Here is a 25,826-nt window from a genome sequence, read left to right on the forward strand (position 1 = left end):
TACCGGAAGTGACGTGTCCGGTTAAAAACTAGGGCAAAGGTCACGCATTGCGGCGATCAGCTGTTGTGTTGTAGCAAGACGAGAAGAAGGCATGGCGAACACGGGGAAGTATAAACCGGTGACCCATGTTATCTTTGACATGGACGGACTCTTACTGGGTGAGTACGGGTGGAAAAGGCGTTGATTATGACGTTAAAAAGAACTGTGTCTGAAGTTAACTTTAATTAATAATCTTTAAGGACGTCCAGATCTTTAAGGCGCCCCGCCCCCTCCTAATAACGTTATAACTTTTACTTATAGCAAGGAGCTTTCATGGTAATAGCTAATAATGAAGAGAGTTCTGAAGTGCTAGTGTTAAAGCTAGAGAACAGTAGAGTTGAGGTAATTTCTAGAGTAGAGTGCTGAGTACAGTGCAGTACACTACGTACAGTAGAGTAGAGTTGAGTAGAGTAGAGTTGAGTTGAGTAGAGTAGAACAGAGAGGGTCTGAGCAGAGCAGAGTAGAGTCTAGATCAGAGCAGAGTAGAATAGAGTAGAGTAAAGAACAGTAGAGTAAAGCAGAGTAGAGTTGAGTAGAGTTACGTACAGTGGAATAGAGTACTAGTATTATTGTAGAGTAGAGTAGAGTAGAGATCAAGGAGTTTTAATTTTTATAAAAAAGGCTTGGTAACATAGGCTTATAATATATACAGCCTGCAAAGTTATGTTTTAAGTAAATATATTATTCATACATTTGTAGGAATAAAAAATCTCACATCTTAGTGTTTTAAGTAAGACAAATGAAAATGCAACATAACATAAGTAATTGCTATGCATAGGCAGTGCTACCTTTAGTTATCTGTACGATATTATGTTACCTTTGGCTAACGTTATATCTTTAATTTGTTGGTGCAGGTATATGCTTGAATGGTTATTTTTTTTCTAAAATATATTTCAGTGAGAGCGCTATTGTGCCAATAACATGGTTTCAGACTACAATACTTTGATTTGCATGGGTTGAACTCTTGTGAACCCGGAAGTGTTTTTGTGAAATTTTCCAAACGCAACCAGTATCAAATTACATAGATATCAACAATACAATCTGTTACTATCAATAGTTGAACAATTTGCCATGCCTTTTAATAGTCTGAATTTTATGTAATACATTTATCACACATTTTCTTGCCAATCGTGTAAATATTTAACTTTACCTACCGATGCGTTCAGTGTCAAAGGTCGTTTGCTTTGCGAGCTGGCAGTCGCCATTTTCCGTACCGACAGAGGTGCGACTTTTGCACCGAAAATGGCTGAAAATCGATAAATTTTCGTCACCGATTGCTGTTTAAGGACGTGGGACGTGCGTATGTGCATCTCGACTCTTGTGACGACGCTCTTAAAGGGACTTCACGTGTGTTGTGTTCCTCCTGACATCGTTTCTCGCTGTTGTCAGAGGCAAGTCACGTAACCCACAACGGAACCTCAGCTCTGTCACGAGTATTTTTGTATACACAGCCGGGTAGGAATTTGTTTGGACGCCAGCGCTCAAATTCTGTGTAGAAACCGTGGAATTCTTTCTGCAAAATCGTCAGCTTTGTCTCAGGAAGTTTGTTTCTTCAGGAAAAAGTCTTAGATTTTGTGTGCATCGTCTGAGTTGCGTTGGGACTGTGTTGTAGAACAAACAAGAGGAAGCCGGAACAACGTTTCATCGGGAGAAAGACTTCCTGACAGGAACTTTTTTTGGCGGGAAATGCGTCTGCAGACGATAGTATCACCTCCCAGACCACAGTAACTGTTTCGTAGTTGTTATTACGAGATTAGTCGTGATGTTTTCGGCGCTGAAGAAGCTAGTAGGAAGCGAGCAGGGGAGGGGCGGGGCCAACATGCCGCCCGGGATGCAGTCACTCAACCCTGCACTGCAGAGGAAATTCGCCAGGGGCGTCCAGTACAATATGAAAATTGTCATCAAGGTCAGTGACACTCATGTAACTTGTAAATTTAATTAGAATGGTTTCATAATTTACTTTGCCCCAGGGGAATGGGGGAAAATGATAAGGAGATATTTTCCCAAAAGTCAGCTCTGCCTATGCATATGCATACAAAGCAGTATGCGAAGATGTATGAATTTTATGGGATGTATGAATCACAAATGCATGAACCGTACGGGGTATACAGTGATTTTATGGAAAGAAACTAACTGCTCCGTGTCACATGACAGACACAAATGTGGGATTCGAAAATACGGTGTGACACACCAAAATGAAGCCAAAGAGCTATAAAATATATTTTTGTGACTGAACTTCCTTGGTGGCCCATTTTAGTCTTATTTACATGTAATTGATTAAATGCCAGATGTTTCCTTGATTGCAGGGTGACCGTAACACGGGGAAGACCTGCCTGTTCCACCGACTACAGGGACACAAGTTTGTAGAGGAATATCTCCCTACTCATGAACTACAGGTGAGAACACCTCTGTAGGGCAGTGACCACTTATTTGCGCAGTCTCAAATTAGTCAGAAGGCCCAGTTTGAGTCTATACAGCATTTTAGCCTATTCCAGACTTGTAGCAGCCCTTTTCAAGGAAAATGTAAGAGAAATTTCATATTGATGAGACAGTGTAGGGTGCAAACCATCGATCAGATTTGGCAAAAAAAAGCAAGATTTTGCTCCATTTTTAGGCCTATGCAGACCCCATATTGACGTGGTCAGTCCCTAAATTGACGTCATCAGAAACCAAGATGGCGGCATTTTGAGAACTGCAATAACTTCCGCCGATCACGATTTTTTGAAATCAAACTTTTGGACACTTGTGATAGCGGGCTGCTATGTGGGGTGAGTTACTATGACCTGGAATGTTTACGGATGAGATTATGACACCCTGAAATTGCCTATTTTTTACATTATCGCCTATACAGTATGGTATCCTTTGCCCTGTAGGACATTTTGTAAGTATATAAATGTAACCACTGCAAGACTATGCCTCAAGTCCAATTGCAAACAAAGTAAAACAGTGGTATACAGAATTGTATACTTAACAAAGAAGAAAAATTTATATAGATGATGTCTATTTCTACTCAAACCATTTTCTGTATGCAACTTGGCAGTTGAATTGTCCAACATTTCTGATAAACAGGTTGGATGACTTAAGCAAGAAGATGGTTTTTTTTATTTATCGGCTAGGTGTGAGAGCTGAGAAAATTTTAAAAGATTTCTGGGACTAATTTATTCATTTATGTTGCCTCTGTAGGTTGCCACCATAGTTTGGAACTACAAAGCCACTGATGACGTAGTAAAGGTTGAGGTGTGGGACGTCGTTGACAAAGCCAAGAAACGCAAGAAATCGGACTCGCTCAAGCTAGAGAACGATCCAGACCTCGCAGACGAGTTTGCGCAGGCTCTCGACGCTGAATTCCTCGACGTGTACAAGAACTGTAACGGCGTGATAATGATGGTTGATATCACCAAGCAGTGGACGTTCGATTACGTGGCACGCGAGTTACCCAAAGTGCCCGCGCACATCCCCGTATTGATTCTGGCGAATTTTCGCGACATGGGCGAGCATCGTGTCATCAGCGCCGACCACCTCATCTATTGGATCGAGGGGCTGGACAGACCGGAGGGTGCGGCGGACATACGGTTCGCCGAGTCTTCCATGAGGAACGGGTTTGGACTGAAGTATCTCCACAAGTTCTTCAACATCCCCTTTCTTCAGCTACAAAGGGAGACGTTGCTACGGCAACTGGAGACAAACAAGCGGGACATGATGGCGATGATCGAGGAACTCGGCATCCACTCGGAATCGGAGGAGCAGAATTACGACTTGTACATCCAGGGATTGGCCAAGAAGAGGAGGCCGACGCCCACCCGACCCACGCACCTTCCCACGGAAGCCCAGAATGGCGGCGGGAATGCCGAGAACCAATCAGATTCGGCCGCGACAACGCCCGCACGATCCAACCTCTCCACTCCTGCAACCACGCCATCCATGTCGAATACAGCCACCCCAGCCACCACCCCAGGGGGGTACACCCCTGCGTCAACCCCCGGGGGTTACACACCCTCCCCCACCCCTGGGGCAACCACGCCAGCCACCACCCCAGCCCAGGAGAACAAGCCAACCCCACAGAAGCAAGGTTTCATGTCGAGATTGTTCGGGAACTCCAGCCCTGCCCAGCAGGACACAGCTGCCCCTGACCCAGGGGCTGGCACCACCACCCCAACCTCCCCACCCTCGGGGGCCATCAAGGCCGTGGAGGACTTTGTTCCTGATGAAGGTTTAGACAGCCGGTTTTTGGACGAACCGGAACCTTCCAAACCTGCACCGGTCCGGACTGCGGATCCAGCCAATATGGAGGACTCAGACAGTGATGTTGAAGGTAATATTTATTAGTTTATTCATTTGTTTGTTTGAGCAATGATGAAAGTTTTTATTAGATTGTAACATCCACCCACTAGTTTTTTACGTCTCCTCTGACATGCTGTTCTAACTCTGTGTCACTTCAGTCTTCGAGTGCCACAAAGGAGAGTATTGTATGGGGAGTTCCAGGGGTATCCTTCCTCAGAAAATGTTGAATTTCATAACTCTGACTCTCTAAAACACTATTTCTTGCATTTTGATGTGCAAATTTTGTGGAATACGGCAGTTACTTTCAGACAGGTCACTTGTGATGTAATAATATCCATGTTCAATCAGAATGTTCTGCTTGTCAGAGAATCTGCTCCCCAGGGTAAGGGGTGTCTTTAGGTGCCTTGCCTTAAAGGGGGTCAAATTCCTTTATTCTTTTTAGAACCGTGCATCAAAATGCATAGATGACTGTTTCCCTATAGTCTGGCAAACATCTCCAATTAAATGTGTGGCCCATATGAATTACTTCGTTACTTCTTTCAGAATATCTATAAAAGCAGCTAGTAAAGCGGGGATCAAACTTCAGAATGCCTGTCAAAGCACATTTTCAATCCTGAAGACACAACTGTACAGCTTGGGGCAAGTATGTGTGTGGATATTCAATTATGCTAATCTATTAATAAGAGATGGACCATGTTTATGAGACTGGCCAATCTCTACAGGGTAAGATACTATGCATAGTAGGTTATGTAATGTAATGCAATACTCTCTTCCTATGCAATGTGAAATAAAACACCTTTTTATCTTCATTTCTCATGTTCTGACAATAGGAAACCCCATGGTGGCAGGCTTTGCAGAGGAGATCGATTCGGAGGATGAGATGCCCAATCAGGCGCCCGCGAAATTGGCGTCCGCAAGTCTGGACATCGACCTTTCCAGTGACGAAGACGAACCCGTGGTCGCCAAGGACGCAGACATCGAAGACGACCTACCAACCCCCATCCTACAGCCACAGAAAACAACAGATTCCCTCAAACCCCTTTCTGATCCCTTCACTACAAAACCTCACACTGTGTCAAACGATGCAGAAGAGGTCCAAGAGACTGTCCAATCAGACGGTGATGAGGACACGAATCAACCAATCATAGCTGCCGATGTAGACATTTCCAGTGAGGATGAACAGAAGGGACTTGATGATTGGTTAGGAGGAGGAGGGGGGGAGGGTAAAGTTGATGGGTTGGTATCAAAGGTAGATGATATCAGCTTAGATGGAGCGGAAGCTGCAGTAGAACTTAAGAAAGAGGATTTCGATTTCTTAGAGAAAGTCAGCAAGCCGTTGTCAGGACAAGAGTCGGGAGAAGGGGACAGGGAAGACATCAGCCAGAAGAAGAAGAAGAAGAAAAAGAAAGATCGCAGGAGTGATGGAGAGGAAGATGGAGAGAAGTCCCACAAGAAGAAGCACAAGAAACACCGGGAGAAAGAGAAGGAGAAAGTGTCAGATGAAGGAGAAGGGAAGAAGAAAAAGAAGAAGCACAAAAAGAAGGAAGTGGACGAATTGGAAGAGTTTCTGGGGGGTGGGGTAGGTAAAGGGGGAGGGGGTGGGGAAGGGTACGAGATATTTTGATTGGTAGCCAAGAGCCATCCGAAGCACACTGTACTTAAAATAAGACATAATTTAAGAGATGAAAAAAAGCCAAAGTTTCTTACAATGTCCTAATCAGATTTATGTATCATAAAGGTTTCCTCTCGATACAAGAATAGTATACACATGTTCATATATGACAGTGTACCTTATTGCAAACAATTTGTTTTGTTGCTGTAAACAATTTATATTGGAGCACTGATTGAAAGAGAGATTTGATGCCAAACTCATTTGACAACATATCATATAATATGTATATTGTTGAATGGCATTCCTTGTATTTGATACATTTCATCCCATGGCATCCAAACTGTATGATACCCACTGAGGATCATACAAATATACTTTATGATAGTATGTCTTGTTTTTTTGGCAATACCACAGGAGTGGAGGCATTTTCCCACTTCTGAGGCCAATGAAAATAAATGTGTCTCCAGTTAACTGACTGACTCTAGCAAAGACCTGTTGACCCTAGCAGTTTAGCTTATCAATATATTTTTGCTTGCCCATGTATATCTGTATCATTACAATGTGAAAATACCAGTGCCTGATGCATTTCAGTTTTACATTGCTTAAATGGATTTGGCATAATACTTCACCCTAAATCTAGGAAAAGAGAAATATTTCTTAAACCAGAAACACTTCTTATTTTTCCTAAGCCTAACTACAGATCATACAGAATCTGATGTACTTTATGATAGTATTGTGTTTTTTTCGCAATGTCTTAAGAGTGGAGGCATTTTTTTCACTACTAATGCCTTTATTCATGCTCAAAGTAGGATAGATAATATTGTATACTACTATCATCAGATGCTTTTTGCCCTAACTACATCTGCTGTAACTTGTATGTCTGTTTTAATTGAAATGTCTGAAGATTTGACTTGTAGAAATGCTTGGTATTTAATGTAATCTTGATAGTATAGTGTTGTTACTATCATGATGGTTTACATTTGGCACATGTGATCTGAGTTGTATTATCCACAATAGCAAACTTTAATTTTTAGTTCTGGAATGATATCTCTTTAGTTAAAAACCCAACAGTAATGTGTTGCAGTAGGTAGAAGATTTTGGTGAATTTATTCTTCATGCATGACAAAAACTTCTTTTGCTGGACAGAAATAACATTTCGAGAACGCGAACTTATTGATCACCCCTCATACAGGTACATTGAATGAACTGTATTCTAAGATTTGTCCAAGTGCAGTTTTAAATGTATTTGTGCAAGATGCATCAATCCAATATTCTGCATACAAACTTTGATTTCTTTTGACCTCAGGAAAAAAGGATGTTAGAATAGTTAATTTTGTGTGTGTGGCAAAATTTCTGGTGTCCAAATCCTTACACTTCTCTTCATGAGTGTTGTGTAGTACTAGTTGACCTTTATCCGTGTGGTAACCTATATCCATTGTTTTTAAAAACAGTATTTAGGGATGTCAAGTCGATGGATATTGGTGTCAAACTGCAATGTTTTGAAAATATTTCAATTTAAAACTACCGTCCATTGATGTGAACTTGATGTCCCAAAGTACCCTTTTTCTGAAATTGATATTACCCCACAGATAAAGGTGAACTAGTGTTATGTGCAGTTTCTTTGCTAAATACCATATTAAGGTACACATTGAACTTTAAATGCCTCATGCCTTGCTGCTTGTAGTGTTATTTCATACCCTTTAAGTATATGTAGTTGAATAAAACGCAAGGCGACAAGGAACTGCACTTATGAATTTCAAAATGAATTTAGTAAGATAAGTGATGGAAGCAGTACGAATATCTGTATATTGATTGAATAAATTTTACTGCTGTTCAAGGAACAAGTCACTTCGTCATGTCCGCTCATTCATTGCCATTTATGATTTGTTTGTAAAGCATACACGCTTAACTGCTGCATCTTTAGAATAAACAGTATATGATGCATATCTAGACAGATCTAGAAGTGTTTGATCCACTCACACCGGGAAGGACACCTACTCTTTTCGATAAGTGTGGTGGGTTCTTTAACGTGCTTGAGGTGTGGCTCTCCTCAAACACGAGACCTCTATTTAATGTCCTATCCGAGGAAGTCCCTAGCCAAGGGCGGCCCTAACTGTGTACAGTAGTGTCCTAGATAACCTCAACATACCAACCAATTTGCATGTTGTCTCTGACAGGCTCAAAGGACACGTACACAAAGTGTTGAATGACACTTCCCTCTTAAGATAGACCCCAGAGATATATAACACAGTAGGAGTACTAGTGCCAATTAAAGTTGTTGCTGAGAGCTAGAAGACAGACGCGTGTATGTAGTATAAGGCACCACACAAACTACAATTTGTAGGTTACCAGTTTGAGTAACTGGTGAAAATGATAACCCCACTGCATTGCCATCTGAATCAATTTGCAGGGATCCGTAGGCCAGAGGTCGAGTCTATGCTTGTATAGGGTCAACCCCAGATTGTTCCAAGGATGTAACGTCCTTGATTGGACATGTTGTAAGGAGATTGCATTTGTCATTTCGGATGGTGACATAAACCCGGAGGCCTCGTGTATGAGGGACCTTCAGGTGTAAGTTAAAAAGTCAAAGTTAAAGTTAATACATCTAAGATGCGTAGGGTGGCGCCCATCTCCACTTCGAAGCCTGTGGGCCACACATTTGTGCAAGTCACTACAGCAGGGGGCTGGTCCGCTGGTAGTGATGTGCGTTTAACTCCCATACACTTCCTCATTAGTGCTGAGTGCTAAGCAGAGAAAGCAGTATGTACCATTTTTAGAGTCTTTGGTATGACTCGGCCGGGGATCAAACTCGCGACCTTCCGTATGCAAGGCGAACACTCTACCCACTCGGCCATTGCACCGGCTAACACTCAGGCGTAAGCCTAATATAGCATTAAACCTCTGCTCATAAAAGAGCCCAACACACTTGTCCTTGCCTAAAACATGCAAGCTGTAGTTAAGTCACATTGCTTTACAAGCATATATACGAAGCTTTACTAGCGTACGAAAAAGCGTCATGCTTAGAATGTCGTCAGTCTGAGATTCAATCACTTGACCCTATTCATTAATGGCAATATGGTTTTGAACTGATGGCAAAAAAAGGTAATTTTGCGTAGTAAGATTGGGTAGATTTCTGACTGATTGTTAACCTCAACTGAAACCTATATTTTCAAACCTTTCCTGCAGACACAGAAGACATCTACACCAGAGTGTTCCAGGAACTTGTGACACCATATGGCAAGACATTTGATTGGACCATCAAGGCCAAAATGATGGGGATGAAACCTCAACAGGGTGCCTCGTACCTTATTCAGACATTAGGTACTGATTTGAACTTGAAAGTTCATCTGTGTTGGTAGAAGTCATTATTACAGTTTAACTGGTTCAATAAATTTAAAATAGGTACTGATTTGGTTTATGCTTGTTGTGCTGTCTGGACAAGATAGCTTTTTCCATCAGCCCACAAAGCAGTCAAAGACATGTTGAATTGTGTATCCAGAATTTGCATTTGGAATTGAATCAGACATTTTATTTTACTCATTCTACAGGTATATGCTGGACAGGTGTGGTTTATGCTTCTTTCTACTGTTCTATATACTAGTGTAGTTTAAGCAGTCATGTTGAACTATGTATCCAGAATTTGCATTTTTGATTGAATGAGACATTTTATTTTACTTATTCTAATATATACATCTGAATACCCACAGACCTTCCCATGACTGAGGAACATTACCATGAATGGACCACCAAAAGATATGCTGAACTCATGCCCACAGCGGAGCTGCTACCTGGTTAGTGTACCTGAATATGTTGTATCTTTTGGGGGAATTTCTGTAAATGCATTTAAGTTTGTGGGATTTAATTTTGCAGTAGCAGAAAAATGAAGTGTTTGAGGTGGTCAAATACAACTTAGTGGAAAATGTTTGTGGTGGTTTTGAGATTGCAGGGAAGTGGCCACCACAAAAAAGTGGTTATAAAACCGCCGCAAACATTTCTGCATTTACAGTACTGTTCCCTGAGATGACTTCTTTGGCAGTTTTAGTTTTAATCAGTTCATTAGGTGTCTAGAAATGACATAACAGCACTGACATGCAAAAAAGCAATTATTCAAGCAACAAATATAATTATGATTTTGGAAATGGTCAGCCATGATGATCAGATAGAGGAGATATTCAGTTGCTTGTCAAATGAGTAACTGCTTTTTGGCGTATCTTGTTACCTACATGTCTGACTTCATCGACAAAGCACTGACATGGTGCAAAATGTTTTTGTGAGTTGATTCTTTGGTTATGTCTTTGTACATATAAGAAGATTTCTCGATGACGATGTGTACAAATGTATGTCCTTCAAGGCGCAGAGAAGGTCGTACGTCACCTTCACAAACACAAGGTCCCCATCGGTCTCTCCACGGGATCGGACGTGGAGAAGTTCAACACCAAGACGACCAATCACAGGGAGTTCTTCAAGCTGTTTGACCCCTTGGTGACCTGTGGCAGTGACCTGGAAGTGAAACATGGCAAGCCTCATGCTGATGCATTCCTGGTGCCTGCGACAAGGTTTCCTGACAAACCCAACCCAGCACAGGTGAGGATATTGTCTTAGGGTTGCATTCCTAAAAGAAACATAATTTTGTGGTGTCAGTGTTGCATAATTTTAGGGTGTGCGGCCCAGACCCAAGAGGTTCTGGGTTCAAATTTCCTAACATGCTCCATTGACATACATTGTAGTGCCCTTGGGGAAGGCATTTTACATGACTTTCCTAATTTCACTCAGATAGAAATGAGTACCAACCTGCAGTTACCGGGTATATAGGGATGACCCTTGAATAGGATGTTGAATCGAGGGACCTGCCACGTGTTTGAGGAGAAGAACTCATCACACTTGTAAAAACTAAGGGGTAGACCCTTCCCTGTGCGAGTGGTTCAAATAAATCTGTCCAGAGTCCAGACATCCAGGTTCTATTCAGTAGAAACCTGGTGTGTAACTCCATGAGGCAGTTTACCGGTTACACTACACAATACAGAGAAACAAACAAAACAGTTTACCTGAGCTGACCCAAACATCCCCATGATCCCAGCTTCCTACCACATGAACGAAATTCCAATTCACATTCATCGAGGCTAACATTCCATACATGCCTGTGGAAACATGCCTAGCATGCCTGTGGAAACATACCTGTGCAATTCCTAGAATTTTTGCAGATTGAACCTAATATATACCAATTGGCTCGCCCCTGAGGCATCGCCAAAAAGTCATGTTGTATATTTTTGCTGAGCATTCTTATTGAGAAAATTCCGTTTCTTTTTCAGTGCTTGGCATTTGAAGACTCCCCTAACGGAGTGGACTCTGCACTGAATGCTGGGATGCAGGTTGTCATGGTGCCACACCCAAACCTGGACCGAAGTCTCTGCACCAATGGCACTCTCGTTTTAAACTCGCTGGAGGATTTCCGTCCAGAAGAGTTTGGACTACCTGCTTATGCTAGCTAGCCCATGTATGGTGATCATGGTTTTTAGCATTTTGGTATTCTTCATTTTTTCAAATAAAAAGTACTGTTTAATTGATTAAAGTATGCACTTTTTTAACTTCTCAAAATCCAAAATGTGCTTCAAGTTAGGCCCAAGTTGGGGGCATACGTAGGGTGTTGCTCAGATATGTATATGGTGATAAGAGAACTGGTCCAGCTAGAAATAACAGTTTCGTACCAGTATTAATTTGTACCGACACAACCATGGCATACATTATCAGTAGACAATTTGTCTTTCTCAGGGTACTATAATTATAAATAGACTTGTCTAATAGTATATGATGATGTGTGCATGTATCAATGATGTTAACCCTTCAAAGAAGCTTCAAAAATAGCTTGGGCGGGGGGTAATTGGAAATGGATATTTATGTCACACAATACCACAGTGACTTTACCTGTTGAAAATGTACTGATTTTGTCGAAAACTGACTCCTCGGACAAAATATATTTTGAGCTCTGAGCACAGTCTTCCATAAGATTAGTAGTAACTAAAAAAGGAATCATTATCTGGTATATCATGTAAGTTCATTCATTTGTAAGACCTTCCTGATTAAATGCAATGAAGGAAACTTTTTTGATCCCGACTTTTATCTTTTTTGCAATGTTTGCAAGAGCTTTGCAGTGTTACAAGGATGTCATACATGTAATCAAATCAGTATTGCATAAAACAATTATGATCTTTGGAAAGTGAAACACTGACAGATGATAATTATGCAAATGAATCCAATTTGCATGATTAATGTTAAAGTGCTATAAAATAATAGGAATCACCTATTTGTGATGTTAGTTAAAGGTTTACATAGATCATGTAAATATCAAATTCATTTGAATAATTTATGATAGAATATTAACAACATGTAATTTTGCCATATTAAAGGATTTATACACAAACAATGCATGCTGTAGAGACGACCAAAATAAAAGATCAAGCTTTTTACAGCTTTATTTGCATAATCAACGAGACAATCAATATGAAGCATATACTTAAGCTCAAAATATTTTATGGATGTCTAAAGGTTTTTGTATATTGGTCTTGATAATCGTGTTATAAGTGGTAAATGGCGAAATCGTATCTTATGATAACTGTTAGATTTTCTTGTAAATAATGCATTTTCATTGTCTAAAATTCAGGAGACTTTCAATCTAGAGTGCCATTTACAATAGATTCCAACTGCCTTGTTCTGGTTCTCATCATCATATTCTTAGAAACTATCTGAGATCTGCTGCCTGAGGATCATAAACATGTCAAAAGTGATCTTTACCCGAACAAACATATGAGTGCATTAATCTAATAGCAATTTTAGGAATGTATTAATGATTGACTGATCGATGTTGCTCTAGAGCTGTCGATGTATGTGTAGACGTCACACATTCTGTGAGTGGACATTTTCACCAACTAGGACCACCTTTCGACCAAATTACAAAGACTAGAGATACATTTTTCATATTTAAGTTGATTTTGCTGTAAGGGAATTTTCTATGGCAAAAACTGTTGGCCGTCAACTGCCTAAACTGCCTCATTCCATAGGAAGCTCATCTAAGCTATTCTCAGATTAATTGTCTCTAGTTTCTGAGTTGTGTACCGGCACTTTGGTACGTGTTGATTACAGCACCGCAAACTGCGTTGATAACAATGTGGCTTAATTGCTCTTCAAAGTCACCAGGCATGTTTTATGTTCAAAGTAATGAACAAAATTTCTTTATATACTGCACTGTACCTGTCTAAGATTATCAGGTACATTTACTTCCAACTGAAGTTAGGCCATAACATTTAACTATAACTGTCACAGGACCCAGGCCACATCATAATACTAGACTCATTTTACTCTAACTGTAGCTGTCCCATGTCATCAGACCCATTTTACTCCAACTGAAGCTGTCTCAGGTCAGCAGGTACTTTCTCTTCCAACTGTAGCTGTCCCAGGTCAGCAGGTACATTCTCTTCCAACTGTAGCTGTCCCGGGTCATCAGGTACATTCTCTTCCAACTGTAGCTGTCCCGGGTCAGCAGGCACATTCCCTTCCAACTGTAGCTGTCCCAGGTCATCGGACAAACTTCCTTCCAACTGAAGCTGTCCCAGGTCACCTTGCATGACGCTTGGCATGTCGATGTGAGCATGATCCCCTGCTGTGATTAACACGTTCCCGTACACGATCGACTGTGGGACCGCGTTTCCAACAGCTCCTTGTTCCTCTTCTTCGTCGTCTCTTCCGCCATACAGGAGGTCATCGACGTCTTCTGAGAAGCCAAGGATGTCGTGATAGACGATGCCGTCCTCTGCTTTGGCCTTGTCGATCTGATCCATGCTGTAGGAGAAAACTTCTTCTCTGTGTTCCCTCAATGCACGAGCGCTGAGCACCCTCTCCTCTGTAGTGGTGCCTGGGCTGCACTCGTCGAGCTCGTTGGTCAGGATGTTCTCTATCAGCTGGAGCATCTGTCGGCAGCTCGGCTTGTCGGCCTGCTCGCTCCGCACACAGATGTTGACCGCACGGCCGTCTGGGGACAGCTTGATGAGGCTTTCCACGTTACAGTCGAAACACTTGGCTCCGTCCCTCCATAGCAGTGGGCGATTCTTCAGCTGCCTCATCAGGCGGGTCTGCACACGGGGAAAGAACCCGGAGGAGAACATGTCGGTGGTGTCGGCACACTGGACTTGCTTGCCGAAGTACACGGTCTTGGCGGGGTCTGCGGTTGGCTGCCACTTCTCTGGAGGCATGGTCTGTGTCAGCAGCCCGGGGATGATGAACTCCTGTCCATCAAAGGTGTGGCAGAGCTGGAACTCTTGCAGCAGGGTGATCAGGAGATCGACATCGGTGGTGACATCTTTGAACACTTTTTGGATCTCTTCTCTTGTGACGATACCAATGCCCTCACGTCTTCTCAGATGGATGGGGAAGTTTTCTGGTGCCATGACTTTGCCGAAGACATCCGTGCAGAGCCAGTTGGGTTCCAGGACAACAATGGGCTCAGCAGTGGAGGAGACCAACACGATCTGGAACAATATAGGAAGAAAAATGTGTACGTAATAAGTGATTAATGACCTACATATAACCTTTGCAGTATCATAAATATTACATAGTTGAAAGTGCTCACGACACCAATTGCAATGACGTTGAAATTGAAATTCCCACGAAATCACATCAGATAATGATGATAATATTGTGTAATAACATTACATTTGCACAATACAAACCCACTTCTGATGTTATTAAACATAGAACTTCGTAAAAGTATAACTCCAGCTCTTGAAGTTTTCCACCAAGTAAAGAGACTAAACCATGACTGTAGCTGTTAGGACGTCACAATGAACATTGCAGGCGTTTTGGAGCTAAGCAGTACCGCTTACCGGCAAAGAAAGTTATTTGGTAAATAAAAATTACTTCATTGGGTTGGTAGAATTTAGGACTTCGAGGCTTCTTTTAGATGACCAGACTGTCTCATACCTGCTGATGTTTCAATGCCTGTCAGACATCACCCTCTAAGCGTGCAACTGGTGTTCTGCTTCTGCCCCGTTTGGCAGAGCTCCATTTACAAGCTTTGAGGAAGATGTCTGATAGACATCCAAACGTCAGTAGGTAAGAGGTAGTCTGGTTGTGTAAAAGAAACCTCAATATATACAGATATATATTTGAAAAGGAAAGGAAGCTAATATTGTATTTTTTTTGTAATAACGAAATTCAACTACTGTTTGTCTAACAACCACGTTTTTTGCCAGCTATAGTGCCAGATTTAGAATCGGAATTGGTTCCTCGTAACGTTCAGGGTTTCAACATTACCTGGAGTCAATGATCAAGAGCTAGAAGTATGGTTTTGATCGTTAGACGTTCAATGACAATGACATCAGAAAGTGTAAACGTTTAAGTTCACAAATGATACTATTCTTGCTACTTAAAATAAGAAACCAATGTACATTGGTGCCATAAACACTTTAAATAAATGGTTTGATCATAACACCCATTCAGTAGAATCATTATATCATTTACATGTTCTTTGGAATGGCAAAAAGAACTCTTACGTCATTTTTCTTGACACTGTTTCAATAATTTACCTCCCCAAGTTGGTTCAGATACTTCGAAGACTCCTTGAGAAAATCTTCTTCAGCCAAGCTGTCGATCCCCATCATCACCATCACCGCCTCCTTGTACTCTGTCCATCTCAAAACGGGACACTTTGGGCTGCACCTCTCTTTGGTCCATTTGGGTAGACACTTGATGATTTCAGCACACAGTTTGGGTATGGCTCGCTGATGCTATATAATAAAAATAAACATTGATTGAATGAAACAACTGAGTAGGCGGATGTATAACCAAGACATCATGGAATTGAGCTGTTACATCTACAAAAGTCATCTTGACACATTTTTTGTATTTTTTGATAATCTAGTCTGCTAAAATTATATAAGGACAGTGTTAATATTAAGCGAATAACGTTTGTCTAAAATATTTAAAAGGAAATACTTTGAACATTGTAACTAGACGACACCACTCACTGTTATAAGCTGGGTCTTCAGTCTCGTCAAAAGGTCTTTAAGACGCCGCATGTCAGTTTGACGAGTCTTTCTGCAGTCAAGCAGGACAACTTCGTCTGAGATGTCCAGTTGATTCCTGAACTGTGATGTCATCAGCTCAAGGAGAGAAGATGCCTTTTGGTGTCCTCCTAGCAATAATAATATACGTATGTGGAGTAGATGAAATTGGTATGGAAGAATGTTATTGAGAGGACATCATATCATAAGAAATCTAAAATGGCTTTCATCTTTCCTTGTTTTAGTAGTAGCTCTACACGTGTGATACTTGTAAGTAAATGACAGGAACCATGATGTTACGTAACAAACCTGCATCAGTCTGGTCCGCATGACTGGCCACGAGGATGACGTTAGGTTTACTCTTTGTGTTGCAGGACTTGATGAAACACAGCCACCAGTGGACCTGTGAGTTATGATGGATATCAATTTAGATGAATTGAAAAAGAATCATCTAAGTAATATACTTATGTAGATGATACCTTGTAGTCACCTTTTTCTCTTGTGTACGTGTATCTTCCATGATGCTGTACATTACAACGAAGATTGTGTTCTCTGCATTCATGAACATGCTGTGGGTTACCGCGTACTCCGACTGCCCAGCGAAGTCCCACACACTGACCTCCCCCACACCGGGAATGTTGGTTGTTCCCACATTCACACCAGGGGTGGGCTCGTGTGGCTGATGGTCTGGAGTCATTTGGTCCCGGAAGAAGGCGGTGAAAGGTCCCTACATGAAAGTATAAAATGGAAAGCAAAAACATTGTAAGATCATTATAAAGATATTTATAACAAATGTGCCATTATTACCGGTAATTGGTACTATACCAGTACGATTTTACCAATTCAAACCTGTAGTGGAACTTTTTTTCAGCCTAATCTAAAACAACATTGAAACATGAGAATAATAGATATAACGGGCCCGCCCTAAGATGCCCGCTTTTTTACGCGCTCGAACTCACGGCGCTCCATCACTAGTTGCCAATCACTAGTTGCCAAAGTTTTGATCAATGAATTTTTAACACATTCATCTAGAGACCACACTTGAATAAGGAAGGCATTCATACTTTTCATGAACTCTTCACGCTTTACGTTACAACTGGCAAACACCGAGGACGTTATCGTGAATATAAATTCCAATTTTGAGCCGAGTTAAACAGTGCACCCTAACTTGCCCCGCTTTTGGAATTTGCTCTCTAGCTCTTCGGAAGCTGGAGACCAATTTAGACAAACATAAATAAAAATTCAAATTTTATGATATATTAGGTTTCTTTTGACAGTAGAATTGTGATTGTGTGTGCTTCTTGCCTCCCGCGAGGAGGGCTAAATCTTTCACAATCCAGGTCGTGTTTTCATGGGAAATGGGTGAAATGCACTGATCATGAATGCGTCGGCCCGACTAACAAAATCATTACGAAAACCGACAACGCCAAAATCACAAAAAAACTCTGTCTACGTATTGGGAAACATATTCGACATCACTCTGTGAAATTTCATTTTTATAGACGGTACGAATCATTTGTTAGAGTAACAATTCTTTTGGGCGTTCGCTCGTCTGCCACCTGCGGGGCCACGCTCCCTGGGGAAAACAACGGCGGTGATGATTGTGTTTTTATATTTCAGCCATACCATATATGGTATGGTGAAATATATTGTATTCGTAATGTTTCTTTCTCCTGTCAAATCGAATAATCTCCGTCGTTCCGAGACCGAATGACCTGAAATTTGGCACAAGGGGAGAGTGGGTCAATACCCAGGAGGATTTTTCTCATTTTTTCATATCTGCCTCTAAAATGATTTTATTGAAGTTCAAAGGTCATGTTTTGACCAAAACGGGGTATTTTTGGCCCACTGTACCCTGGTCTTACAATGGTATGGTCTGAAATTTGGTGTAGATAGGCATTAGATAGTTGGTAAAATGATCCAAGTAAAATTTTTGGCATAAACTACTTTAAAATGCTTCATTTTAGCTCTTTTCTGAGGGGAAATTGGTTTTCTGTCGGCTTCCTGCCGTGAACTCCAGTGACCGCGAACATAAATCCACCGCGAACATTTTTCTATTATGGTATTAGACTGCCGTCTATGGTGTTACCGCGAAATTTAAAACACCGCGAAAAGCCCTTTTCCCGCTACCGCGAAATTGAATCCCCGCGAACTTAAATGCATTGACAGTATTTCTAATCGATTTGCAATATTTCTCGTCATAATTATTTAAGCTGTAAATCTAAACAACTGGCTTACATGTGCAATTTTTATATGAATGAAGATCAGTGGGTACGTAAATTATGTGTAACTTATTGCTCTTTGTCAATAGATCAGAATTTTTTCTATAGTGGCCATATGTCTATAGTGGCAACATTTCTCTCACTGTACTGGAAAGAAAAGTGATGTATTTTTTCCCGAACAAATGTAGGTACTTCTAGTTCACGAGGAGCTTATAACGGTACTTAGACCTAGTTATTGTAGTGGAAATTGTTGAATGGCTTAATGTTATTTCATGATGAAAATTTTCTGAATCGAAGGTGCGTTTTTTTTCACTTTCGGAAAAATAGGAGCTGCCGCGATTCTAATAACCAATTCGTTATGCATATGGGCTCCTGTGGAAGAGTCTATTTTTCCACATGGGCCCGGGGCATATTGGGCAGGCTCTGTTTTGACCTGGAATCAATTCACAGCATTAGTTTCCTTTTGGGGATAAGTTATTGTTCAAATGTTCCATTTTGCGCAGGGGTGACTTGGCACAGTCCAATGTTGCGTGGGAATGGGTATGGCTGAAATATGCTGTATTTGCACCCAAGCAAATGTCGGCCTTTCTAGTTTTTCTATGAACGGTCTTTTACTCAACAAACATTTGAAGACCAATATTTGTAGTGTTTTGTGAAGCTTTGTTTCTGATGTGTATGACAGTTGTGTGGCTGTTTTGTAATGGTTGTTTATTTGTGGACACGAGCCACCAATACCTAGTAACAGTTGACCACAGTGATTCGGCGCTACCAACATTATTGTGAAAATTCTGTCTTCAAAAAAAGGGAAGTGAACATGTGTAAAAAAAATCAATAGAAAAAAAGCTGTTTGTTTGGACTTGGTTTATTTACCTTTCTAATCATCATAGTCAGTGGCAACAAACATGACGTACTTATGCATAATAAAATCAGCAAAAAATCCGGGTATCTTAGGACAGGGGGCATCTTAGGGCGGCTCCCGTTAGTAACGAAACAGCAATTGACCGGCAGATTCATGCCTTTCTGCACAGCAGACAAGATCTAAGATGAATTTTTCTTTTTGCACAATCGATGTTTAATTTTATATAGAAAAGGAAGAGAAGCTCTAATTGAAGAGGAATTTTAGTATATATAATAGTATAAAAAAGATCGTACCGTTTGCAGACTTTCCTTCAGCGTAGATTTGCCAGCTTCCTGTGGTCCACAGATGCACAGTTTAAACCTGTCGACTTTCACCCCACCGGACTGTTTCATCAGTTTGTGGTAGGAAACCTCTTTGGCCAGATTCTAGATAATAAATGAAATCGCTCATCTTTCGTCATCCAAAAATGCAGCCTTTCTGTACGGAGACTTTGCCTGAATTTAGTTTCTGCCTACACTTAACCTAAAGTTTTTAAATAAAGTAAAATCAAAATATGCTATTTAAATAAATAAATCTATCGAGATGACAAAAGGTAACTGTGTGCAGTAGGCTCCCAAATGTAAATACGGTTGACTCCATAAAAAGACTATAACTTATATTCTATCAAAATTAATTTCATTAAAAGCCTTTGCTTACCTTCATGAAACGTCGGTGTTCTTGATCATGTACGAAGTCCAGTGGTTTTGCCCCATTCTGTGAACGCGTACGAGAATAATTCATCGTAGTTTTCATGCAATGTTTTCATTTCCATTTCATTTTGCTGCTCATAAAAGAAGCTTTTTTTTCATTTCCTTTTTTTGGTGCTCATTAAATTTGTGAATTTAAAAAGTGAATTTTATGTCTATACATGTGCATACATACATACATGTGCATACATATACATATATGTTTACATATACATGTAATTCCGCTTAATATTTCGGTCGGAAATTTCAGCGGTTGGTAAAAGGGAGTAAATCACGGCTTTTTAGCGGTGGGAGAAAATTTCATCGTCTCAAATGAGGAGTGATCAAATAATTGCGATTCTAGCGGTTGAATAGCAATCTTTGAAATTAAGTTACGATAACATATCAACACTTTACTGGTCACTATTCGACTACCAAAATCGCAATCATTTGATTGATACAATGCTAACAGGTATTCTAATCTGACAGAAATTTCTAGAGTAGTGAGTCTATCTTTTCGCACTGAAGGGCTCTGTTTGCGCCGTGAATTTCTCCCGCTTTTCAGTAAACCTTAACTTTAACAGGATATAAATCTGTCATTTGTCACTTCTATAAGTTACACATTTATAGACAATTCTCGAAGGTAGTACAAGTATCCCTGCTAAATTTTCCCCTTGTCATAGCTAACTAACTATCCTAAGTCGACAGATCAGGGAACTAGACTAGTAAAAATTTCTTAACAATCATCAATTGTCCCTTTATTCTTACTACTCTTACTGATTATCTGTGCTGACCTTGTCTTTCGCCTCCACATTAGCGCCAAGTTGAATCAGCAGCTTCACCACCCCAGGGTTCTCTTTCCTGCTGGCCACATGGAGTGCGGTCCCGCCATACTGTGTGAACAGACAGAGGAACAAATAAAGCCGTTTTGACTTTTGTATATCTACGGATCCAAAAAGACCCCCGGGGATAGAAGGCTATAATGACTGTCCATCGTTGAAAAACCCAAACTTAAACAGAAAATCTAATCGTCAATTGTTACTTCTATACGATAAATTGATATAATGGTCGAAGGTAGTAAAATATTACTACGTACAATGTATTCAACCGCTGTCATCGGGGAGCATTCTAAGACTAGCAAACATTTCTAAACTATCATTATCTGTCCCTTCATTCTCTCTAAATGAGATGATTTTCTGTATTTACCATGTTTTTCGCCTCCACATTAGCGCTGAGTTGAACCAGCAGCTTCACCATCTCAGTGTTCCTTTTCATGCTGGCCCAATGGAGTGCGGTCCAGCCATCCTGAGTGAACAGACGGAGAAACAAATGAAGCCGTTTTGTGAGCCGCCGGATTCAAATAAACAAACGAGGATAGCAGGCAATAATGACTGTCCATCATTGTAAAACCTAAACTTACACATAAAATATAATTTTCAATTGTCACTTTTTTACGATACATTAGTATGATTGTCGAAGATAGTACAAATACTCCGACTAACTTGAAAATTTAACCACTGTCATGGCTAATCGACCTAAGCCAAGAGATCAGGAGACATTCGAAGACTAGTAAACATTGCCCAGCAATCATTTATTGTCCATTTATTCTGACTCATCATCATCGTGGGCTGACTAAATGAGATGGTTTTCTGTACTTACCTTGTCCTCTGCCTCCACATTAGCTCCGAGTTGAACCAGCAGCTTCACCATGTCAGTGTTCCCGTTCATGCTGGCCCAATGGAGTGCGGTGCAGTCATCCTGCGTGAACAGGTGGAAAAGCAAATGAAGCCGTTTTGTAAATCGGCGGATTTAAACAGACCTCCAAGGACAGCATAACGTAATTACTGTCCATCATGATTGTAGAACCTAAAGTTTTACAGGAAATATAACTTTCAGTCACTTTAGAATACATAGTTATAACTTTGGAATGTATCACAAATATTCCTACTGAAACTGAACTCCTATCATGACTTAGGCCATGTTGATTTGATTATATAGATGACATCCTACCGTAACCCTAAAACTGGTGCGAGCATGCGAATAAAAAAGTTTGACCATAAAGTTTCCCTCTCTTTAACAAATGAGTAATACGGTACATACTCAACAATGCTCTTTATGTAACATCTTCTTTTTTGACATCTATAATTATTTTCTTGGCATCCTATGCCATAAATTTTCTATCATAATATTTTCCGACATCTTTAGCAGTCTAAGTCATATATATGCTCATTTTGTAGCTGCTATGTATGGTTTACAGTATGGTTGAAAACTTTATTTCTTTGGAAATGTCCGACAATTGATGCGCGCGTGGATGTCATCCATATATTAATCAAATCAACATGACTATTGAGCATAAGCGGGAGACAGAAAAAAAACTTTAAGACTAGCAGGTATTTTATTGTATTTTAATTGTTATGAAATACCTGTACTACACTTAAAGGTTATATGCAATCATTTCCTACGTAAGATAGATATGGTTTATTCATCGCACGACACATGTACATGTACTAGTATACAGAGCTCGAGTGAAAACTGGAAACACTGTGTATTCCCATTGGAATTGCATGAATCGGACACCTAATAACAAGGTTTTGGAGTGGGAATGCTTGAATCTCTACTCGCTGAAAAAAATTATGTGATGCCAATGACAAATCTGCATATGGAGTACGAACAAGCAAAGTGATATAAGAAGGGATAGAAACGCCAACCTCCCAAATCCTAAACACACATAAGCTGTAGTTACCCTTACCACTGTCAACCTCTGATTGACGTCCCTCCCAGCCTGAAGACCCCTCCTCACGGTCTGCACGTCACCTTTTCGCACAGCATCCCAAAACTCGGCCTCGTCCATGGCAGGTCGTTACTTCTGACACCTGTTATTAAGATGTATAAATACTTAAACTGCTGGCATTTGTGGTTATGTATTTTTTCACAAATATTGATTGCACAAAAAGAAGGTTTAGTTCCCATAATTCCACTTGCAATGAGTTAACATTAACCTTTGCACCCACATTTTAAGTTACACGATGTTTGTTGTACTGATAACAGCGGCTCATGGAGTTTGGGAGTTAGAACGTCATGAATATTGATGTTCAAACCATCAAGATATTTGGCGATTTCATATCAACACCAACTGTAACATCAAATAGAACTTGAAAAAATGTTCACTATGTGTCTGTGGAATTCAAAATAATCAATCAATCAAAATATCTTTGAAAGATTGAAAAGGTGTCGCCATTACACAGTCACTCCTCTCGGTGCTGAATAAAAGAGTCTACAATATAAAAAGAATAAACAGATGGCCAGTGCTCTAGTGCATTGTGTACTTTATTTCGACTTATTTTCACAAACCATTCAACTTTGCCAAATATTCCTTTATTGTACATATAAACTCACATCTTAGTATTATTTTCCACAGACCTTGTTTACTTTGAACATAACAATGATGCATTGGTGCGAACCAGCGTTGATTTGTAACATATAGAATGACTGCCGTGCATGTTAGTACGTGACCGGATACAGTTAGCGCGACGTGCACTTTGATCAGCCCGAGTTTCAACTGAGCATTTGATTGGTTGTACCTCGAGAGCTACGGGGTACGGTATTATTAACATGTAAGGTATATTGGTGGGGCTTCCTGGTCAGAAAGGTACCGATCACCTTTACTTACAACAAGTTTTCATGGCAGTATTTTCAACCTTGTCGCGAAAGGTACATTCATATTCGTCTTACTACACATAATATTTGTGCCAGGATTTTCAGTTAGGTCACAGTGACAGAACTTACCGTGGATAAGGGTCTCCTTATAACACCTTCCCTCACATGACAGCTATGTTTACACCACACGTCGGCAATCTTATTAACACTCAATTGTTAACCTATCGAACGATGAATCAGACTGAGCCGTAACAAACGCAATAGGTATTTAAGTACTATAAAAGTATATGGCGAATGTGCCTACTTCGATGTTGGTTTTTCAATGGATTGTGAGTGGTTAGTTGAATAAAACATAAGACGTGGCTATATTAGTTTAAATGTTGCACATATGGATTCAAATCTATCTTAACATAACGTCTCATGCATCTCTAACAATAAACACAATAAAACTTACCTGTACTTGTACCTGTTCCTTTTGTCTACCCGAAGGAAAACATGATCTCAAACCTCCAGCCACTCGCAGCTAGTACCGTACCCAAAATGGCGGTGTCGTAAAGTTCCGCTTTTTAGTTAATGAATAACCAATGACGTCGTTAACGAGGTTGACTGGTCAGGGTTCGCATACGAGTTCTTCGCCATCAGGTCCGAGATTGCGTCATAAAAATTACGCTCAAAGATGGCTTTACAGCGTCTAGCTTTAGCTTTCATCAATTGAAATCAATTGGGAAGGCATTTACGCCTTGAGATGTTCGAAGATAGGGATAAATTTTGTTCTTGGTACAAGATATTGTTCCATGAATATAATCAATATTGTTGTGTTGTATACCAGGTAAACCGCCTGGCGTAACGCATTAGGTTTGTTCTCAATAGTACAAGCTGCATATCCGGACAGATTTAATTGATCAGCTCACACCGGGAAGGTCCCCTACACCACTTTTGCATAAGTGTTGTTGGTTCTTGAGGTGTATCTCTCTTAAAACACGGGACCTCCATTTAATGTCGTATCCGAAGGACGGCCCTAATTACACTCTGGTCAATTACGGCATGTGACACGGTTCTAGTTAGTTGAAAACACGCGTATTCTTGTCACTTTTTAACGCATGGTCGTATTGTAACGAAACTTCATACAGAGTTAGTACCATGTGATACCTATGAAATGCACCTGTAATCTCAATTGATGCACTGTAATTTAGGGTTAGAAATAACGATTTTGGTTACTGTTGATTCGTTGATGTATGGATTCACCAGCGGGGACACGGAATATATCCTTGATTTTTTACGAGATAAAGAGTTTATTTACAACGGAAATAATCTGTCCAAGGGTATTTTGGATTATGAAACGAAATGGAGATAATTTTGGGGCAAAAACATCAAAAACAAAGATTTTTCCTCCTTTTTTTCGCAAACATATCGTTGTTACAAAAATATCATAATTCTAAGTTCAAATACCCCTGGATAATATTTATCTGCAAGCTATAATGCCAATAAAATAACCACTTTTTCTATCAATTTTACAATTTTTACCGCGGGGAAATAGCATTTAAAAGTAGTCAACACGTTCCGCTGTCAGCCGGGCCTCTCATCCCCGTTTTCGCGCCATTTCACTCTCCTGGGGGTAGGAACGCGGTCGGAAGGTACCATTATGCTGCTTTCGCGGGGGTGCCTTTTTCGTTATATGTTCATATTTGACAAACACTTGGCCGTTATATATAACGGGTGCCATTCAAAAGACTTCCCATAATGAATGTTTGTGTGCCATAGATTGTAACTTCCTTTTCTTTTAAAAATCCAATGCAGATTTGTATGTAAATTGACTATTCTGACGGCTCACGCTTCCTTGGGGTTACGCGCGGTCACTGGTTCGTCCGACCCGATTTTGCGGCTAAATGGGGTCCGTTTTGATGTACAGTCAAACCTGTATTAGCGGCCACCTTTGCAACCGGCCACCTGCCCATAGTGGCCACTTTATCTCGGTCCCTTGGATTCGTAATGATTAAAGGGGCATTCCACTCCAGAAGGGAGTCTTGTTTTCCAATAGATAATGTGTCAATGAATACATAATCAGCCGAATTTTGTGGAATTCACCTTGGGATGAATTACGTGATGTGTGTTTTATAAAACAATAATGACTCACTAAACCCATGCAGACCCTACCCATTCATTAACTATACGCATAGACACTTTGTTTATCGTACATATTTTCGGTTGGTCGACGGGTACGCTAAGCACACCGAGAAGTAAATTGCTCATAAGATAGCAAAGTTTACTCGTACACGACGCTAATTTATGTGCGCTCCTGAAGTTTGTTTGGTATCGTGGCCTACAAGTTATGCCTTGTAGTTCGGGATAGCATTCTTATATCAGGTTGGTTCTGAAATG

General features: G+C 40.5%; 3 protein-coding genes across 3 annotated transcripts in view; 2 read left to right on the plus strand and 1 right to left on the minus strand.

The window, feature by feature from the left end:
• The first annotated feature begins 2 nt into the window (after positions 1 to 2).
• On the plus strand, positions 3 to 12,028 carry LOC118428315 (pseudouridine-5'-phosphatase-like). The gene is made up of 5 exons (XM_035838345.1): positions 3 to 158; positions 9,119 to 9,253; positions 9,640 to 9,723; positions 10,284 to 10,516; positions 11,242 to 12,028. The coding sequence occupies exons 1-5, from the start codon at positions 92 to 94 to the stop codon at positions 11,419 to 11,421; spliced, it is 699 nt and encodes a 232-aa protein (XP_035694238.1). The 5' UTR covers positions 3 to 91; the 3' UTR covers positions 11,422 to 12,028.
• Positions 1,189 to 6,934, plus strand: LOC118428313 (rab-like protein 6). The gene is made up of 4 exons (XM_035838343.1): positions 1,189 to 1,945; positions 2,346 to 2,435; positions 3,223 to 4,351; positions 5,151 to 6,934. The coding sequence occupies exons 1-4, from the start codon at positions 1,802 to 1,804 to the stop codon at positions 5,942 to 5,944; spliced, it is 2,157 nt and encodes a 718-aa protein (XP_035694236.1). The 5' UTR covers positions 1,189 to 1,801; the 3' UTR covers positions 5,945 to 6,934.
• Positions 12,029 to 13,320: 1,292 nt separating the features above from the next.
• Positions 13,321 to 25,826, minus strand: part of LOC118427058 (death-associated protein kinase 1-like) — a 57,878-nt gene continuing 45,372 nt past the window's right edge. The window contains exons 11-12 of the mRNA XM_035836696.1: positions 15,508 to 15,708; positions 13,321 to 14,451 (exon numbers count right to left, since the gene is read on the minus strand). Of these exons, the coding sequence (XP_035692589.1) occupies positions 13,321 to 14,451; positions 15,508 to 15,708 (1,332 nt within the window). The remainder of the gene's footprint in view (positions 14,452 to 15,507; positions 15,709 to 25,826) is intronic.

This window comes from Branchiostoma floridae, chromosome 12 (assembly GCF_000003815.2).
Source record: "Branchiostoma floridae strain S238N-H82 chromosome 12, Bfl_VNyyK, whole genome shotgun sequence".
NCBI classification, from domain to species: Eukaryota; Metazoa; Chordata; class Leptocardii; order Amphioxiformes; family Branchiostomatidae; genus Branchiostoma; species Branchiostoma floridae.

Bases quoted from the DNA above. Each gene is read 5' to 3' on its own strand.
- LOC118428313 (XM_035838343.1), top strand. From the start codon at position 1,802: ATGTTTTCGGCGCTGAAGAAGCTAGTAGGAAGCGAGCAGGGGAGGGGC. The intron at 2,436-3,222 runs GTGAGAACACCT...TTGCCTCTGTAG, and splicing joins TCCCTACTCATGAACTACAG to GTTGCCACCATAGTTTGGAA. The intron at 4,352-5,150 runs GTAATATTTATT...TTCTGACAATAG, and splicing joins CTCAGACAGTGATGTTGAAG to GAAACCCCATGGTGGCAGGC.
- LOC118428315 (XM_035838345.1), top strand. From the start codon at position 92: ATGGCGAACACGGGGAAGTATAAACCGGTGACCCATGTTATCTTTGAC. The intron at 159-9,118 runs GTGAGTACGGGT...CCTTTCCTGCAG, and splicing joins CATGGACGGACTCTTACTGG to ACACAGAAGACATCTACACC. The intron at 9,724-10,283 runs GTTAGTGTACCT...ATGTCCTTCAAG, and splicing joins CACAGCGGAGCTGCTACCTG to GCGCAGAGAAGGTCGTACGT.